Genomic DNA, 20,159 nt, shown 5'->3' on the forward strand with positions numbered 1-20,159 from the left:
ATAGGGCTCAAATTGTAGCTGTTTAACCCGTTTTCTCAAATTAACCAGACGAATCTAGAATATTATTTTTACCGTAATTAACCAGACGAATTTAGAATTTTTAGTTAATAATAACTCAATACCTAAAAAAAATGATTATGGAGGTGCGGGGAATCGAACCCCGTGCCTCTCGCATGCGAAGCGAGCGCTCTACCATATGAGCTACACCCCCCTACGTTATTTTAATTTCTCTCATAAATACCATATTTATACTATGTACGCCTTATTTGCCGGATGAATAGAATTTGTTCCAACAATTTTTTAATTAATAAGTATAAAATTTGAGAATTAATATTTATTCGTGTTCTATAATGTTTATTAATTAGTTTGTCTTTTTTTCTATTCTTTAGTTCATTTTAAAAAGAATGTGTATTTCTTTTTCCCACAACTCTTTAATTTCAACTTGTAATTTCATATATCTAATATCAAAAGATTAAAAGATATTTTAATAAATTTTTTCATAAACTTTAGTTTAAAAGTAGCAAATATGAGTTGCTTTATTTTACAATAAATAATTGAAGTTTCTTATCATCACAGCTCAGCAGACAGCAATTATTAGGCAAATTAATAGATGAAAATTTACTGCTTCAGTCGACTGGAATTATTTGTCATGTTATGCTTTTTAAAAGTCAATTTAACTGATTTAAAGTTAAATTAGATCATATTAATTCGACATTTTTTTTAAAAAAAAATATTTTAATTCTATATGAAAAGTACTATAAATTGCAATTTTTTGCATATTAATATAATGAAAAAATTACATCTTTAAATGTTAGTCAAAATTTTTATAATTTAACTTTAAAATAGAAATTATGACAAATAATTTTGAACGAAAAGAGTCATAAATAACAAAAATAAAAAGTTAGGCAAATAGATAATTCTTAGCAAACAAGTCTGAAAAGTCACCTCAATCAATACTCTTTGTAATGACTTGGAATGCAATAATTTCATATACATTATTGGAATGAGCTTTGGATAAGATCATAAACAATTATTTATGAATCATGCCTACACGTCAAATTTCGGATTTCTTTTTTTTTACTTAAACTTACAATTTTAAAATTTAAAATTAAAAATATTTATTATCTTATTTTTAAATTAGAATTGAATTTTTATTAATTTTCAAACATCAACAACTATGTAAGGGTAATTGATTTTAAAAAGGATGAGCAATTATGAAGAGAACCATTGAAAATTGATCTTTTAGATAAATATCTTTATTTTTACAAATAATAACTCACTAATAAAATCACGAAAAATTATATGTGCTTAAACAAAATATTGTATGCATCGAAATTTTTTTGATTTATTACAGCTTTACTTTGAAGCTAAAATCAGATCACTAAATTGACGTGTGAAAGAAAGTATAGAAATGTCTTTCACACATTGTGTGTATATCATAGTAAGTTTATTTTTATTTTTGAAGATTCAAATAAATAGATTTTAATTAAATAAAATAGAAAGTGAATAAAAAAAAGAAGAAGAATTAAAGATGACCAATCACGTGGTGGAAGGCCTTTATTAGCGACACCGCCCGTAGAAATTGAACAGTGTTTTGTCAATTATTTAGAACTTTCTACGTAGTAAAGTAATAATATTATTACAAATTAGTAGAAATAAATGATTTTTTGGAATTTACTTGTGGTCCAAACTTGTCAGTTTATTCATACTTTTCTCAATTTCTTCTCATATCACTATTTTTCAAATATTTCTCAAAATGACAAGAAATTGCAATATATAATATACTTAATTATTTATCTTCCAGATGCTAAGAAATGAAAATTTTAGGACAATGCCCAAAACTTTTGACTATGGATACTTCAAATATTGGCATTTTTTTAAAAATAAATGACAGTGTGTTTTAGCGAAATTTGTATCATTGAATTCATTATTTTTCTATTATCGTAGATATTAGATAAATCTAATTATTATCATAATTAAAATCAATGGATGACATCATTTTATTTCAAATTTATAAATTAAATAAAAAAAACCTGATGATTCTCAATAAAGTTGACTAATTCATTAAAATAAAAAATAAAAAAGGTGTGAACTCAAAGTTCAAAAATTATACCCATGGGAATATCCTACTAATCCGTGTAACGAGGAGATTTTTTTTTAAAGTAAAATAAAATATTTTGCTTCTAAAACCACTCAATTCCACCAGGACAACCCCACCCCCTCCGTACCCCACCCCACCCTTATAATTTGATACTATATAAGTAACGCTTTTCACTTTTCAATTTTCATATGTGAGTTTTAAATACTTTGAAGAAACCAAAAGCAAGAAAAAAGAGAGGATTATTTTTCAAAAAAAAAAAAAAAGAATTTGCAAGAAAGATAATGGCAGCAGTTGTTGATGCTTGTGTTTTTGAGATTACAAAAATAAGTGAAAAGGTTAAAGCCAAAAGCCTTTTCTTGTTGAAGAAGGAAAAAAAAGGGGAAAAAGTTGAAGAAACTCAGAATAATTCTTCTTCTTTAGAAATGATGAGAGAGAGCAAAAATGATAACAACATAATGTGTGAAGCAACTTTGTTTTTGCTTATGGATCGTTTTGCACCTACCTAGTACTATGTATAAATGTAAATTTTCTTGTATATGGTATGTATAAATATGAATTTCTGTTCTTTTTTTTTTATATATCATTTAGCTTCTTGTTTAGATCTTAATATTATTCAATTCAATCAAATCAAACTCATGCTTCCATTATATTGAATTCGATCGAGATTTCATACCTTAAACCTATTTTTAATCTCAAACTCTAGAAAGTCGCCTCAATAGTTTATTATATTCTAGAAGTCTTAGCGGTTGTTTCGTGAGGAACAATAATGAATTATCATGAAATAAAATTTTGATATATTATTTGATTGATACGTTAAAAATAACTTATCAAATCATTTATATTATAGTGATGTGATGAATTAATTTATATATACAATAAAATAACTAATTACGAGATGATTAATTCAACGACTTCTTTATCCATCTTCTTTGTTCTTGTGTTGAACTCATCTTGTGTACATTTACTTTTTTCCATGTAGCTAAAAATGAATATACTTTTATGTTTTTAATTATTTATTCATTTTTAAATTGATATAGATATATATATTAAAAAAAAATTAATATAGTAAATTTTGTTATTTTATTTTTATTAATTATAAAGTGAATGAACTAAAATCTATAAATTTTTAAAATTGTTTTACATTTTTTAAAGTAGTAAAATTAAGAGTATCATAGATTTTTTTTATCTTTTATTAATTTGTCGGACAAGTAATTAGGAACAATCAAAAAAATTAAACAAATAATTAAAAAGAAAGAGTATATGTACAATTTTTTTCATAAATTTCAATTATTAATTCTTTTGAGTGAATGATAAATCGTATATCGAATAAAAACGCCACCAATCACGATATTTATTTAGCTATCCTCCTGTAGGGGATCACTCAATTAACTCTTTAAAATGATTACATGTGTCCTCTCAATAATTTAATGGATCAGATGGCTTGTAGTATATAATAATGAGGTATTACTATCGCAAAAATTGTAAATTGAAGAGGCGTAGCGTTATGGAACACTATTTTGTCAATTATTCCACAACTTTCTGCGTAATAGAGTGAAAAAAAGTATAATTTCATTTGTGGTCCTAATCTAACAAACTGACAACCTAGTCATTTTCTTCCTCCTTTTTTTTCTTTTTATTTTATTTTATCATTTGTAATTATCTTCCCTTCTATTTATTTTTTTCACATATTATATGAAAATATTATTCAAATGTTTCTTTTTAATGACAAAATACTGGAACTGGTTGCTCATGTACCTTCCAGATCCGTAGATTTTAGTTTAAGAAAATCGACTATTCAATCGATATCTAGAAATTTATCTAAGATGAATTGCGGTGAGACCTAAATCAAGTTAAAGCCCTGCCTAGAAATGAGCCATGCAATTCATTTAGACTTGAAGCCAAGTTACAAATTGAGTATGAATATTCATAAAATTATTGCATATACTCTCAAACTAAGGTATAAAATTTGAGAATATTCTAGTAAAATATAATATACCAAACTGGTGGGCAGATGCTAAAACCACTCAATACCAGCAGGACCATTCCACTGATTTCATACTTTATAAGTAGGCCCTTTTTCACTTTCCAATTTCACATCTCAGTTTTAAATATTTTCAAGAATACAAAAGCAAGAAAGAAAGAGAAAAAGAGAGGAACTCTTTTTTTTTTTTTTCAAGAAAAGAAAAATGGCAACAGTAGTTGATGCTTGTGTTTGTGAGATTACAAAGATAAGTGAAAAGGTTAGAGCCAAAAGTCATTTTTTGTTGTTGAAGAAGAAAAAAACAGGGGAAAATGTTGAAGAAAGCAAAAAAAGGCAGAAATTTTCTTCTGCTTCAGAAATGGCAGAGAGCAAAAATGATAACACAATGTGTGAAGCAACTATGTTTTTGCTAATGGATCGATTTGCACCTTGTTGATACCATCAAGTACCCAAATTGTAGTATTTATAGTTTTTCTTACATTGTTTTATACTAGTTGTATGTATAAATGTTGTTGTATATGTATATGTAAGATTTTCTTTTCTTATATATATTAAATTTTTTTGTCTGCGACTCGATCATGACTATAACAATGAGGGGTTGTTTGATTGAGAACTAGTTATATATAATTCCAGGATAAGTTATTTCACCATGGATTTATATGGGATATAAATGGTGGGATAAATAACTTGAGGACTTGCCTAATACCTCCAATCATATCGCTCAGATTTATTATACATTATACCTTGAACCAAATGAGTCCTCAAAGTCGAAACGAGAGCCTATTAGTAAAAGCTAAAAAGAATGTATTACAAGATTGTATCTGCAAAATGCAGAAGAGAAGACTCAAAACTAAACATTTTTAGTAAAGTGACTTCCTGCTATGTTGTAAACTATGTACAGCCAAAAGGAGAAGTGTACTCAACAAAAGAATGATAGTTCCTATGTAGTTGTGCTAGCCTCCAGTGTTGTGCTAGCCTCAGGGCTTTCTGTTGTCCAATCGCGCATAACTTTACGCCTTTCTTCGTCCCATTTAAGAATTTCCCTGGTGTATTTAAGAGCTCCATCAACACTTTCAGCCTCTAAAGCAGTTAGCTGTGAAACAAACAGTTTTCGCTTTGTGATGGAATTATATAGGCGTTTAAACTTCACAGCTACGTAATGATAAGCACGTTGAGCCAACGAGGGGTTGTTGTTGTTGGTTTTGCTGTTGGGATGACGACTGATCACTGGATTGAAGTCCTGAAACCACTCACATTCAGAAAGGGGAAATTCTTCAATTATTTCCTCCAGTATGTCAAACTTGTTCAATAGTAAGAGGCAGTGTTTTGGGGCAAAAGCTGGATGACTGACGATGTTCTCAAAGAGCCTCTTGCTTTCCATCATCTTGTTTGTGCAAAATCCATTGTAATCCTCTAGATATTCGCTGTACTCCGTCAAGGAAACACAAAAGATGACAAGGTCAACATCTTCAAACATCTCCAACCACTTGCAGTTTTTCCCTATGCAGCTCGCGTGTACTCTTATTAGTTGGTACCTACATTAGAAAAAGGATGAGTTGATGGAAGAGAGCTCGCAAGTGCTCTTATGAAACTTGTAACTTGGAGAGGGAGAGAGAGAGCTGACTTCATTGAGGACGAATGTTGATCAACTGTCTCCATGTAACTATCCTGAGTTGGATTAGGGAACGAAAATTCCATGGATGCTACACCATTGGATGAAGTAATTCCTTCAGCGTATAACTTATCCATATCAGAAGGGTTGTAGTCTACCTTAGAAATCTCAACAGCCTACGAAAGAAAACAATCATGTAAGTTGTAGATGGAAACAAAGAACAGAAAAGTGAGTGTCCTATCAATCCCTAACTGAGAATGAGGCATAAGACAGTAACTTACATGGTCTAAGAAATAATTGGCCACTCTAGGAAGCATTTCTAGCTCATTTCTCCGCTGATATGTGGCCTGAAATGCTTTATGCTTCCATAACTCCTCAACTACGGCTGAGTACTCTCGAGTGGCAGCAGGAAAAATGACCTCCAAATTTCCTAACATCATAGCTTGAAGAAGCCAATCTGAAAAGTTTTTCAGTCTAGGGCTGATGGAATAGACATTCTCTCCTTCAATCTCTTCTTCAATCAGGTCTGGAAGCGCTGTTAGTAAAGATGATACTCAGATACTAATGCTTGATAGGATAAAATGATTTCACAGATACAAGTGATTTGAAACAAAAATTTTACAGTATACTTCATGAGAAAACTTAAAACTCTTTGTACTCTCTGTGAAAAAAATACAATACTTGTGAAAATCATGTTTATGATTTGTATCTCAGAAGCGAAAGAACTCAAACTAGTAAATAACATAACTATAACAGCACTAGATCCACATATCAACAGTCTTTAGATCGTTGACATCTACATCTTTAGGATTCTATATATCAGTCTTTATACTGCTCAATTGCTCAAAGTTAATATTTAAGGCGATGCAGACTTAAGCGGACAAAAGGAGGGTTCTGAGGAACACGTGACGTTGCATTTCTAAAGAGGTAGAGACAAAAGGTAACAGAAAGCTCAGTTCATACGGAGGTCAGGAAGAACTATAAAATTCTATACCTGAAGGGCCAGGTTCATCAAGCCGTTTTTTCCTCATTTCAACACGGTACTCCTCTTCAAATCTTTCACGTCCTTCGAGGAGTATAGCAATATATCTATACAAATTTCTTTGAATCGTGTATGTAATGTTCTGATGCTCTTCTTCTGAGAAAGGAACGTGATATGCAATTTTGGCCTGAAGTAGAAATAAATGTCTGTCTTAGCAACATATGTTATCAAGAATCACTCATCCTCTATACATTTTAGGTGATATAAATGCACTTAATCAGAATACATACATCTTGATTCAGAATATTATTAATTAATTATGTGATCAAATCGATTATTTGGGTTCTTATTAGCATAAGCCAGGATGGTAACAACCCAACAGTTGCAGTTTTGACTTCATTAGTAACCACATCATGCATTCTATTTGCGATCTAGCATAACTATGTAAGTAACCAGCTTATACAAGTGATTCCGATGAATAAACCACACAGATTTAGTTAAGCTGGCTATCAACGGAGAACCCAAAGAAACATAGAGAAATGTCTTCCTTTTAAGTGAAATGTTCCACCCATACTGTACCTGTTTGAACAGAGTACTTGTTCCCGATTGATCACAACCAGCAAGAAGTAGTTTATTTAGTTTTTTGCTAACTGTGCTGCAAGGGTCACCTGCCTCCAATCCACTTCCAACTTCTTCACCAGAAGAATTTGCAGACACAGGAGGAATAGGCAATCTCAAAGCATGGCAAAGCATCTTGTGTGTAGTCTGTAAAAAGATCACGATTATCAGAGAATGTGAGAAAAAGTAGGTAAACTGGTCAAAAGAAATGAATGGATGAACAAAAACCAACCTTGTCCCATATTTTTCCAACTACATTGTTCATGCCCTCTTCCTGGCAGGATCCGTCAGCACTGAGCCAAAAACAAACGTTTCCTTCACAGTTTATTCCTGCCAGCTGAAATGATTTGACAACATGCTAAGAACTCCAACCGCAAGCATTCATAATTTCAGAAGGCTTAAGTAGTTCAGAAGTCAAACCTTCAACATATACAGCTCTAATTGAGTAATTTCTCGATTGTTTATCATAATATTTGTGTTTCCCTTGCTAGCATCTTTCTTAATTGTATCACCAACAGCTAGTTGGGGAGAAATTATCTGGCAGGGCTTATGTCCCTCCTGTTTTATTAAGCCAAACCAAAAAAAAAAAATATCAGGCAAACAACAATATTAATTTCAATGCCAAACAATGAAAGTAGGATCTAATTAACACTTACCTTTCCCCATAATCCAGACACCTTGTCATACCAGTACTTCCCTGGTCTCAACTTCTTTGGTGGATATGCACAGCTTTGCAAGTCGAACAACTCTCTAAGGGAAAGACGTTTACCATTCACGCTCACAAGATGGGGTGGAAGCTGATTAGCTTGACATAACTTCTCCAATTCCATAATCTCATCAATTTGCCATTTACTTAACAGCCTCTTAAGCATTGCAGAACACTTGCCTAAAGAATTTCGCTTTGATTCATTAATACGGTAACCAATGCAAGTAATACACTTTCTTCCTTCCGGCATTGCCCCCATTGCTCTCAACACACAATCGATACAATACTTTGCACCACAAGCTATGCATACTTCTCTCTCAGTGAATCGTTTCCCTTTATGACATCGGAAACACTTCTTGGAATCACTGCTTACTATTGGTTTTTCAGGAAACATTCCTGGCTCCTCTTCATCACTGTCGGTAGAAACATCACTTGATTGAGTTTCACAGAAAGTTACAACATTTCTGCAACCTTGGTTGCCAGCAATTTCATCAGCATAATCCTCCGCCTCTTCACAAGACAATACTTCTAAGGCAACATCTGGAGAGCTCAAAATTGATTCCTCAGATTCTAAGGCAACAGAATTCGGATGACTCACAAATCTTACTTCTTCCTTGCATTCATCTACTAAGTCCTCAACATCCGAACTTCCTGACAGTTCTCGGGAGTTATCATGACTGTCAGAAAATCCTAAGGTACCAGAACTTTCAATTCCATCTGATCGTCTATAGGCATGATCATTCTCAACATATTCTGATTCTAAATCCGTCTCCTTTGACTTCTGATTCTTGATTAATTTGGAATCACTCTTGACAATTGGTTCAATAACTGGTAGTGACAAGTTTCTACTAAACATAGCTGCAGTAGCAACTACTGAGGCAGTTGGAATCCGGTGTACATCAACCGGAACCACCTGAGGAATGTCATAACCAACAGGAGGACCAGAATACTCCTCAGCAAAGGAGTATTCTACATCAAACTCCTCATGATTATCCTCCTTTTTTGAGGAAGAAACAGGGAAAAGACTTTTCAAGATTGCAGCCATACTTGTTAACTAAGTCCTAATCTCAAAACCCCATTAACCACAATTTGATTAAAAGATAGAAACTTACTTTACTCCTAGGCTTCTACCTAAAAAAGGGTAATCAACTGATGATTTACACCCCAGAAAAAAACCTGTTTCTTGATATAACCAGAATCCAAAATGTAAACCCCTTTGCTCCTTCCTGTTTTGGGGAAAAGGGATAAATAAAAGCTTAGAAATAGAAACTAAAAAATACAGTGATTACAATATAAGGAGTATTTGGCCTTGAACTTGAACCTTACCAGTAAAAATTTCCAAGAATCCAAAAAGGGTTCTTGAAAGTTGTGTCAACTGATGATTACAAGCCTAAAAACCTGATTCTTGATAATACCCAAACGCCAAAATTTGAACTTTTTTTTGATTCTTTACAGTTTTGGGCGGTAGAGAACAAAGACTGGAGTATATAATGTGTTCTTCTGGTCTTCAAACTTCAGTCATAACTCTTACCAGTAGAACTTCAAGACTGGAGACCACAAAAGAAGTCTTCCAATTCTTTTTGCGTAGACCATTTCAACTTCTCAATTCATCAAAGTTGTACTCTTTTTTTATTATTATTGATCAACGCGTTTAGTAAACATTTCCAAGAAATAATGTATAAAAAAATGATCAACTATTACTGAGGCTGATGGATGGTTGCCTCATTTTTGAACTTTGAATTGGTCCAAAACATTGAATTTTTTAATTTTTTAATTTTTTAATTTTTTTGGACAATGAGGGTAGGAATGTGAGGGGTATTTCTGACAATTGATTTCAAATTTTGGCGCTGTTGCTGTTTGCATAGTATCAGCAAATCAGTTTGCATGTGAACAAGAATTGGAAAATTGGGATCTGAGTTATCCTTGATTAGGTGAAGTCCATCTTTCTTAATATTTTTACTAATCAAAGTTGAAAATAATTAATCTCAATGATAAGTGTGTTTTATTAAGGGAAAAAGAATAAATATACCTTCGAACAATCGTAAATAATATGCAGATACCCTCCGTCATACTTTTGACACATTGGTGTCCCAATCGTCAAAAAAACTAAAGCATATATGTCATTCGCTCTAATGGAACACTAAATAGGGACACGTGGTGCAATCTTATTTGTTGATAAAAGTCGGATCAATAAATAAAATTGTGACACGTGTATGTCATTTACGATAGTTCAAGGGTATATTTATCATTTTTTTTCTTTTATTAGTAAAGTTGTTCAGTTTATTGTTGTTTGAATGTTAATCAAACAGCAATCACGTTGTTGACCCGGCGATTAATTAGGAACCACAAGTCTTGAGTCTTTTTCTTTATTTTTCTTGAGTTAATCCTAAGTTCCTTCGAGGTCAAATAACAACATGATACTCATCTAGTATCCGAAGGATAGTTGTCCAGGTAATCGCATAAAAAAGAAGATATGAAAAAGAAATGTCGTAATAAAGAAGTCATGCTGAAAATAATGAAGAAAAGAATAATAATGTGATAATTTAAGTAGAAAGTAATTAAAAAAAACATGAAATAAGTTGTAGGAGAGTAATAATAACTAGTCGATGCTCAACTACCTATTCAATATCTATCCTAATCTTCAAATACATATCATTACATTTAGGATCATGTCTTCGGTAAGTTGCAGGTGTATTATGTCATGTTTAATCTTCACTCTCCATTCTAACACGCTTGCTAAGACATATGGGTATGCTTACACATACATTGCGGTATTTTCATTTTTATTACTTTCATCTTCTATAGATAAAAGTTCAGCTTGATTGATTAACACTCTGATCATATACAAGCTAATTCTAATTCAATCGAGTTAACATAAAAAAAATTGAAGTAAATTCCACCAAAACCACAGCTAGTGTACGAATAATTTTGATGTGTAGAATTTTTTTTAATCCAAGATGTTTAAAAAAAAAATATGACATATTTTCATATTCTATTAAATAACTTAACTTAATACAATTATTTTTAATAAAATATATATAGCTACGGAAATATTTGCCTCGTCTTAAATCATAAATATTTTTTTCTTAAAAAAAAAATAACTTGCTTCATTAAACTTCACACCAACGGGAGAAAAAAAAAGTACATAACAATGTCCATCAAAAACAAATTGGGTCAAGTAAACGAATTGTCGTATTTTTCGTGTCATTTTATTAGACACACTAATTAACCTTTTCTCAACCTCTCTCTCTAGCTGTAAATGACAAATACCAAATCAACAACAAAGATCCTCAAAGGTTACATTGGATTTACAGATTAGAGGTGTTAAATGAGTGGATGGATTGATTTAGTTGAGTTGTATTAATAAATAAAGCAGTTATTAATTCGTTTAAAAGTTATTCGGATGAAATGAACTAAATTGTGGATAAAAATTTGATTTGGCCATTTCTTACTAAATTTTTTAGTAATTTTATTTGTTAATTTTTTTTTTTAATTTTTAGTACCTAATAAAGCTAATTTTTTTCTTATGATTATAGATAACATATCAATTTTTTTTTTTCAAAAAAAAAAGTCTTTTTAAAAATATCTTTACAAGATTTATCATTGAGCAATTTGAGTTAGATATTCAATTGAAATGAATTGAGTTAATAAATAAACGAGTCAATAATCGATCAGACTTGAATTATTTGAACGAATTATGATTTTATGGATTAATTTAGCCAAACTTTAATTTAGCTCGACTTGGGTCAAGTACAGCAAAATCTATTTAATTTTTTTTAATTTAAGACAATTAAAACAAATTACTTAAAAACTTTAGCCATGGATTGATCCCAACTCAATATGGATGTCAACAAGAATGCCACACAAATAGATATTGGGCCAACAAGAAACCATAGGGCTAGAAAGCCTTTAAAACGGTTAAATTAGGATTCAGACGTACTAGTTAAAAATAACAACGGGTTAACAACGTAACTTGCAAAGTCTGTTATCCTCTCATCTTTGTGCTATGTTCAAGTATATCATCTCCTACTTCTCTAGTCTAGTGTTCCTAACTATCTTATTTTCATTGCTTCAATTATAATTTCGTCATTCAAGTATCAATTTGATTACTATTTGTCTACACTTATCCGTTCAAATGATCGAGTTTGATATTAAACAAGGAAATTAGCCTAGCATAATTGAAGGCCAACCAAAAGGAATCTCAAACAAAGCCCAATACAAAAAGGACAGTAGGCCCAAGACTAAAAGGATCCGAAATAGAGGGCTTGTGAAAGACATGAAATTGAAGCCCAAGCCTAAGAGGGTCCTCACTTTCCAATCAATATTTGTAGTATAACTTACATAAATCTTACAGTATAAAATCTAAATTATGACCCTGATAACATATGAAGAATTTAAACGATATAATCAAAATTGGTGTAAACTTTAACATAAGATGTGGGATAATATCTAATACTAAATAGGAAAGGGAGAGAGAATTAACAATAATTCATAAACAAGATAAATAATTTCAATTTGTATGTATTAAATAATTTTGTTGCGTACTTGATTCTCTATGTTAGGTGTACATTGCGACTTTTCTGCCATTAAAGTTAGCTTTGGGGCCATTATGCAATGGGAATTCATCGGCCAGCCAACCAATCATACAACGAACTATTATTAGAGTTGTTTTTATACTAGTAATTTAATTATTTTAAAACAAATTATCTATCGAATTTAAAATTTACTAATATAATTTCTTAATTCACACCAAATAAATTCAGTATGAACAAGGTAAAAGTGATCATTTTCTTCAAACATCTTAATGATGCCCACCGGCCCTTTTCACCGGCTAATTAATTAAAGCTTATAGTTGACAATATCTCATTCCTCCTTTCTTCTTTTGCTTTGAACTATTCCTTGTAAAATATTTGTCACATTTTCTAAGTATTTCTTATCATGACCCAACTATTTTTTTAATATTGATTAGTATTATGTTAGGCCATATTGAACTATAAATTACTCTAAAGAACCAGAAAGTACGACTTTCAACTTATTCTTTTCAAATATTGAGCAATTCTTTTGCTTTTTGTGTGTGCCGCATCTTTAATTTATAGGCTCACCCAACTCTAGGTGGTTCTCCATCGATTAGACTTGTAAATGCAGGAATTAGAAACAAACCATACCTATATATTTTAGAGTTTAACTTATACTATACATTAACGAATTAAAAAAACATGTTCGTCACAAGTAACATCATGTCTGATTTAATACTAAGATGTTCAATGAAATATGCGCAAACGTTAGAGAATTCCTAAGAGAATGGCGACAAACATTTACTGATGTTTGCTTATCATATCTTTTGGAAAGATTTTGAACCTAACAAAAAAGACTCTTTTTCTTGGCTTTGCTTTACACATTAACATGTAGCGGCAAAACCTTAAAAGTAGAATCATCTCTAATTTAGCAAAATACTTTTAACATTCTATCCCGCAAAATTCTTACGAATTCGAAATAATTTACCAAATATTGAACATAATAGATAACAAAAAAAATTATATGCAAGAAGTAAAAATTTATTCATTAATAAACAAAATGTTCCATTGGATGATTGAGAACTTTCAAACACATAATTACTTAGAATATACAACTTATACAAGACAACTTACAACCAAAATATGGGAAACGAGAAAAACAAAACGTTAATATTAACCAAAATGTATTTAGAATAATGTTAGTTCCTCTCTGCTTCAATATTAACGTTCCTTAGTAATGAAGATTTATGCTCATTGGTCCCCCACCTACAGTTTTTTTAACGGCACAAAAAAACAGTTTTTTCTTCGTGTGAAACGGAAAACTGTTTTTATGTGTCACCACCAATAACTCAACTTCCTACTCGGCAGCTCGTTCCCACCACTTCCTCCGCGGGCTAATTAAATTTTTAATTCTGAATTTGCCTTTCAAATTGTATTAATTTTTTTTTATATTTCCTCGAAACCACTAAAGCTGTTCTCCGATAGTCTCCAAACCTTCACGGAATTGTCCAAACTCCCGCTATACACTCTCCAATATTTGTCACTTCTCTTCTCCACCGGAGCTTCATCTTCGCTGTCATTGTCGCTGCCATTTGAATCTTCTTCAACGGTCAAACACTTAACGGGGCCGTTGTGTCCTGTTAACACCGTTAAGCAGCTGTGGATACCACCTTCTTCCCTTCTCCACACGCATATAGATTTATCAGCTGATCCACTCAATACCAAACTACCAGCAACCGCCACGCACAGCACAGCTAATTTATGACCTCTCAGCGCACCTCCGTACTCCAAAAAATGCTTTTGCCTCTCCCAGAAATTCGCTAGTCCATTGGAGGATCCGGCATACACCTGTTTCACACATAAAATAATTAGACGTGTGTTCTGTTTAATAACATAAAACTTTTTAATTAACTAAATAAATAAAAGTGTGCTCTTACCGTCGCTGCTGCAGCGTTTACGGCCAGTGATGTCACAGCATTGTCCTGTTTCAACAGTGTTTCCACAAGAACATGCTTTGCGTTATTCCCAACTAATTCCCTTCTCCAAGCTTTAACTGTTCCATCAGCTGATCCAGTGAAAACCAACCCGTCGAATCCAACGACCACTGAATTAATTGCATCTTGATGAGCATTAATTGATTCAATACATTTCGAATCTGATAATCTCCAAACTTTTAGTGTTTTATCCCAAGATCCAGAATAAAGCAATCCTCTCTCTTTATCCAAACTCATACAAGAAACCGCATCAAAATGTTTAATCCAAGGAACATTCCGATTTCGTCTTACTTCAACATATGCTTTAGGATTAATTGAACTCTTTAAATAATCTCTAACGGTAGGTAAACTACCAACACGTTTATATGCTTTTCTTTTTTTCCCTAAAAATTTCCATACACGAATTTTACCATCTTGATGACCGGTGAATATTTTGTCTCCGTATACAACAATGGCTTTTACTAATCCGCTTTGACATTTGAACCCGGAATATTCCTTCAAGTTCTTCCATACTCGAATGTTTTTGCTGTCTGATCCGGTATACAGCAAATCTCCAGATGCGGCTAATGAATATATATGACCTTCTTCTCTAACAAGAGATCCGATTAGACCATTTTTGAAGTCGCTGGATTCTGATTCTTCGGAGGAATCGAGTAATGGTTGGTGAATCCATGGAGATTTTACATAAGGCGAACCAGATTGGTTCCATGGAGACATGAAGTAATTTGGGGAATTGTTAGCAGTAGTGTTTGTGCCGTTAAACGACGACGTTCTAGGTGGACTGGGTGCAGAAGAAGCATTGCTGCTGCGAGCGGAATTGTTACTGCTTTCTTCGTGGTCACTGATTGGATCGGAGTACAAAAGGGTACCGAATTTTGTTCTTCGAAAGCTTTCTTTCTGTAGCAACATCGCTCCCATACTATTATTTTTTCTCGTCATTTTTTTTTTAACAAAGATGAATTGAATGATAATATGTACAAATTATGATTGTTGATTTTTTGGAGTGAATTTGGTTTGTAATAGATGTAGAGGTTTGTGAATTGAGTAATGGAAGAATGAGAAGAAGATTGTATATGGAAATAATGGAAGGAGAAGGTGAGAGATATATAAGCAATGAGAGATGGGGGTTGGTTGTGGGGTGGGGGTTAGTAGGGGGAATGGTAGAGAGACGCGTGGGAGTATGATACGTGAGGTTTAAGAAGAAGGGAAAAAAAAATAGGCGGAGTCGAGATTTTCACTAAAAAATTTAAACAAGCGAAGAAGCATAGAGGATTCAAAATATAACGCGTATACGTAAATTTAGTTTTTATATATAATGTAATTTAGATGAATCTTTTGCGATATAATATATAAATATGATTCTTAACTTCACGTCAGCTGACAAATATAACTTTCAATTTTGGGAGTCACAAATATGTACTTAAACTTGGGTAAAACTGAACAAATGAACACATTCTTCCTACACACTATATGATAATTTTGTGACCTACATGACATTCCGCGTGTGTTATGTCATTTAGAACGTGTGTATACATGTCTAACTTTTTTCATTTACATCTAAGTTGCATACATGATATATGAAATTATAGTTTTGAATTAAAAAATTTAATTTTATTGAAATACTAATAAAAAAAATTACGCATAAACTTTATACTCCTTTCGTCTAGAATTGTTTGTCATGTTGCTTTTTTCGAAAGTTAATTTAACTAATTTTTAAAGTTAAATTAGATCACATTAATTCGATATTTTAAACAAAAAATTAAATATTCTAAAATTATATGAAAAGTACTATAAATTGCAAAAAAATTTATACTAATATAATGAAAAATATATTTTAAAATATTAATAAAATTTTTTATAATTTGATTTTAAAAATAAAAATTAGGACGAACAATACCAAGTATTAAAAAAAATGAATTACGATCAGGTGCTTCTTTGCCTCTTTGATTATTTAGTGTTTCCACGAGATGTTTTGTGCTTGTTAAGGAAACGTTGAATTCTAGAAAAGGCAAACGTGGAAAGATAGGGTTCAAATGTTGAATTTTAAAAGTAGAAATGACTAAGTTATTTTCGACATGTTTTTTCCTTCTTAGGAAATGGGATTACAGGTAAGTGACTTTGAAATTTGGAATAGTGGGCTAATTACTGTTTATGTATTTTATTTACTTAAATTCTCATAGTCAGCTGTCGTTAATTGTCGTTTAATTACGCCTAATTATCTACCACTGCGATTTTCCAAAAAAAAAAAAGGAAGTGCTATAATTTTTTCCCTAAATTTTATGAACTTTAATTATTCCTTTCGTCCCGTATTATTTGTTCTAGTTTCTATTTTTAGAGTTAAATTATAAAATTTTTTGAAAAGTGGGATATGACAAACAATTCCGAAGGAAGAAGTACTACAATTAAGTTAACATGTGTGTTTATATTATATATTATACTCGGTTTGTTTCATTAAAATGAGCTCAAACCTTTTAAAGTAAATTAATAAATTCCGATTAGTAAAAAGAATTGACTTTCTAAATAGTAGTAAAGTAATGATCAATTAAAAAAAGTTTGGTCTTTCAAAGTTAGTTCAATAAGAAAGCGTCAAATATTGATTTGATAACATGGATAGCTTGGTGAATAATTTTGATCTTTATAACATTTGTATGGAAATAGAATCTAGTCAAATATTACACAAGAAAATTGTGTACGTATATTTTGTACTGATTACTAAAATAATGTTACTGTATTCCCATTTGCCTCTTCACCTAACGTTGATGTCCATCGTGTTTAAAATATACTCCAATTGCACGGCAAGGCTGCCAAAAGTTTAAGGTATTTCCTCTATTACTATTCCATATTTTATTGGACCTACGTACTAAGAAAATAACAATTAAAAAAATAAATGTATTATTTTATTTTTATTAATTATAAAATTAATTTATTCATTAAAGAGATTTTATTTTTTAGAAAAATATTATAAGTTGACGGTTTAATAGGTAAAATTTTATTTATTTTTATTTGAGTGTTGAAGAAACACGTGACGGCTTTCGACTCCGAAAACGGTTAACTGGTGGGCCAGATGTAACAGGGCAGCTGAACGAACGAAACGAATTGATGGGCCGTGTGTGAGCCGAATGAAATGAATCAAGCCGCCACGTAAACTGCATTTATCTCTAATGTCAACTTGCCACGTACTGTAAAAAAGCCCATGGGCTGAGCTGATGTCAGCCCGATGCCCATTACGGCTTTTATAACTTGCCAGCTGTCATTAAATTACGCCGAAGCACAAAAAATATGCATTTTACATACAAACATCAAAAGGAAGGGAAGAGGGGCTTCAAACTATAACTGACACCTGTGGGAGGAGCGTCAAATAATTTTAAATATATTTTTTATATTTATTATAAAGTGTTTTATTATTTAAAAATATTTTATATTAAAAAATTGGGGTCTTATGATCAAAGAAAGAGAAGGAGCGTGATTGGTGTGTCTCTGGGTCGATGGGGAAACTCGTAGTTAATTTGAGTCTCTGTGAAAAAGTAAAAAACTTTTTGAGTGTTAGGTTGAAATTCGTACATCAAAAGAAACAGAAGAAATTCTGTTGCTGATTGAAATTTTGTTTTATTAAAAAAAAAAAAACTTAGTATAGATGAAACTGGCTAGTTTTTTATTAAATGGTTGTTATATTTACTGAGGATTAACTTAGGCCTTACCAATGTAATATTTTTTTTTGTGACAAGCTCATTGTAATTTGTATCTTAATCCGAAATAACAAGCGTAGCCAATCTTAATTTCTTAGGTTACGTTATTAACGCCACCTTTTTGTGAATATTAATTTATCAGTACATTTGTGTTTTAGGTGACATGCATTTAAAAGATGTTTCGTAATGTTAGCGTATGCAACTTCTATTCGATGAATAAAACAAATTTAGAAGAATATAACATGCGTCGTTCATCACGTTCTTAATAAAAATGTGAAACAAAATGTTGTGATTTTTAAACAAGAAAGAGTTTGCTTTCTTTTTCATGAGGTTTGGTTATTTAAAGTTCAAAGCTTGGTTGAAAATTAGGTTTGTGTTGGTCCATTTCAAGTAGTTGCCTATCTAATATACGTGGAGCATATGAAATAAGACCTTATTTATGAGTTTTCTATGCTCGGGTTTAAACTTAGGATACAAAATTATTTTTATAAGAAAGTGTTTCTATATTATTATAATATTTTTCGATATTAGTTTAAATTTAATTAAATTCTAGCATAAACGGACATTAAATACCCTAATAAATAATTCTATAATATCTCTGTTTAGCATTACACAATATTAACAATTTTTTGGCACATACATTATTTTATATTGCAAGGAGAATAAGGATGAGCTAAGCAGTATCTCACTAGTCATCAATTTATACTAATTATATTAAGGTTATTATCACATCCTGTACAAGCTATTGACTTTGAGATCTTGAAAAAAAAAATTAGAATAATTTATTGATACACATCTTGTCTTAAACTTCCAAATGTCAGGTATTATGCTTTTTAAAATTCTTTTTTATTGTTATTATATTAGCTTAGTGATCTTATTATGGGAAAAAAAGAATCATGACTTGCTTGTCAGCAGACTCAGCACCATAGATAACCTAATTTTTTGGTAAATTTGTCATCTTATTGGGAAACAATATTATTTTAATTTTTAAATCATTTTTCCTCTTTTGACTCTTGATTAAATACGTGGCCTAAATTAGAAAGTAAAATCACTAATCCATACTACAAGATAATTAAGTGAGTGACAAGTTTAAGAAAAAAATTTATTAGAGTGGCTTGATCACGTATTAGAGATTCATGAGCAATTAACAATTAGCACAGAGCAATTTAAGGGATTACAAACAAAACAATTAAAGTGCTTTGGAAATAATTAAGGATGACATAAACAAGAAAATGATATTCGAATATATATATATATATATATATATATATATATATATATATATATATATATTGTTATAGAATATAGAATAAAAATCATCAAGACATATAGTTTGTTGGGTATTTAGCAGCACAAAACTTTTTAAGGGACATCTTCTTGTTAAATTGAAAGAAAACACTTTTTTATATACATAATTATTTTAATCGATAACTTCAACTAAATTTTCTTTATTTGGAAAATTGTTTTAATGGTATTCTTAAATTTCAAACGTACACCCCCATTGTCCATATCATAATAATTTAAATATTTAATCAAAACTTACATTTTAAAAGCTAGCTAGATGATTACACAGATCTTGTATTAAGCACAATCATGTGCTAAATAAAGTTGTATTTTCTATGAAATTAATTACTGATCCAAAAATATTCTAGGATAAAATGATTGGTTTGAAACTCTTTACGTGGCATTCTAAAAATACAGTAATTATTTTTTAAGTATTAGTGACTGACAGATTTCACTAAAATAATTCACAGAACTTGGGTTCCAATTTTCCCCAAAAAAATCTTGTTTAATTTGCTACCCATAATGAGTTAGTATAAATAAAGAAGAATCGACAACAAATTAAACGACAAAGAATATATGAACATCTTTATATAAAACGACAATTATATTATTGTTGCTTTTTCTCTGAAAAGACTTGAAATTGCCAACTCTTCATTTGTAGAAAATGATATCCTATACTTT

The 20,159-nt window shown here is 31.0% G+C and overlaps 2 protein-coding genes and 1 non-coding gene across 3 annotated transcripts; all 3 read right to left on the minus strand.

The window, feature by feature from the left end:
* Positions 1 to 138: 138 nt before the first annotated feature.
* On the minus strand, positions 139 to 211 carry TRNAA-CGC (transfer RNA alanine (anticodon CGC)). Its single transcript has one exon. It is a non-coding gene; the product is annotated as a tRNA-Ala (tRNA).
* A 4,574-nt stretch (positions 212 to 4,785) lies between these two features.
* LOC101258203 (extra-large guanine nucleotide-binding protein 1-like) lies at positions 4,786 to 9,752 on the minus strand. The gene is made up of 9 exons (XM_004230792.5): positions 9,327 to 9,752; positions 7,951 to 9,226; positions 7,715 to 7,852; positions 7,527 to 7,631; positions 7,256 to 7,441; positions 6,689 to 6,863; positions 5,976 to 6,229; positions 5,707 to 5,870; positions 4,786 to 5,617 (listed from the first exon to the last, which is right to left on the minus strand). Exons 2-9 carry the CDS (start codon positions 9,043 to 9,045, stop codon positions 5,023 to 5,025), a joined length of 2,712 nt encoding a protein of 903 aa, XP_004230840.2. The 5' UTR covers positions 9,046 to 9,226; positions 9,327 to 9,752; the 3' UTR covers positions 4,786 to 5,022.
* A 3,782-nt stretch (positions 9,753 to 13,534) lies between these two features.
* On the minus strand, positions 13,535 to 15,678 carry LOC101258501 (protein JINGUBANG). The gene is made up of 2 exons (XM_004230793.5): positions 14,452 to 15,678; positions 13,535 to 14,362 (listed from the first exon to the last, which is right to left on the minus strand). Exons 1-2 carry the CDS (start codon positions 15,445 to 15,447, stop codon positions 13,961 to 13,963), a joined length of 1,398 nt encoding a protein of 465 aa, XP_004230841.2. The 5' UTR covers positions 15,448 to 15,678; the 3' UTR covers positions 13,535 to 13,960.
* Between the last annotated feature and the right edge of the window lie 4,481 nt (positions 15,679 to 20,159).

This window comes from Solanum lycopersicum, chromosome 1 (genome assembly GCF_036512215.1).
Source record: "Solanum lycopersicum chromosome 1, SLM_r2.1".
Lineage (NCBI taxonomy): Eukaryota > Viridiplantae > Streptophyta > Magnoliopsida > Solanales > Solanaceae > Solanum > Solanum lycopersicum.

Excerpts from the sequence above, each read along its gene's own strand:
- LOC101258501 (XM_004230793.5), bottom strand. The coding sequence starts at position 15,447 with ATGACGAGAAAAAATAATAGTATGGGAGCGATGTTGCTACAGAAAGAA. Across the intron at positions 14,363-14,451 it reads TAAACGCTGCAGCAGCGACG|GTGTATGCCGGATCCTCCAA; the intron begins GTAAGAGCACAC and ends TGTGTGAAACAG.
- LOC101258203 (XM_004230792.5), bottom strand. The coding sequence starts at position 9,045 with ATGGCTGCAATCTTGAAAAGTCTTTTCCCTGTTTCTTCCTCAAAAAAG. Across the intron at positions 6,230-6,688 it reads TGATGAACCTGGCCCTTCAG|CGCTTCCAGACCTGATTGAA; the intron begins GTATAGAATTTT and ends CTTTACTAACAG. Across the intron at positions 5,618-5,706 it reads CAACATTCGTCCTCAATGAA|GTACCAACTAATAAGAGTAC; the intron begins GTCAGCTCTCTC and ends TTTCTAATGTAG.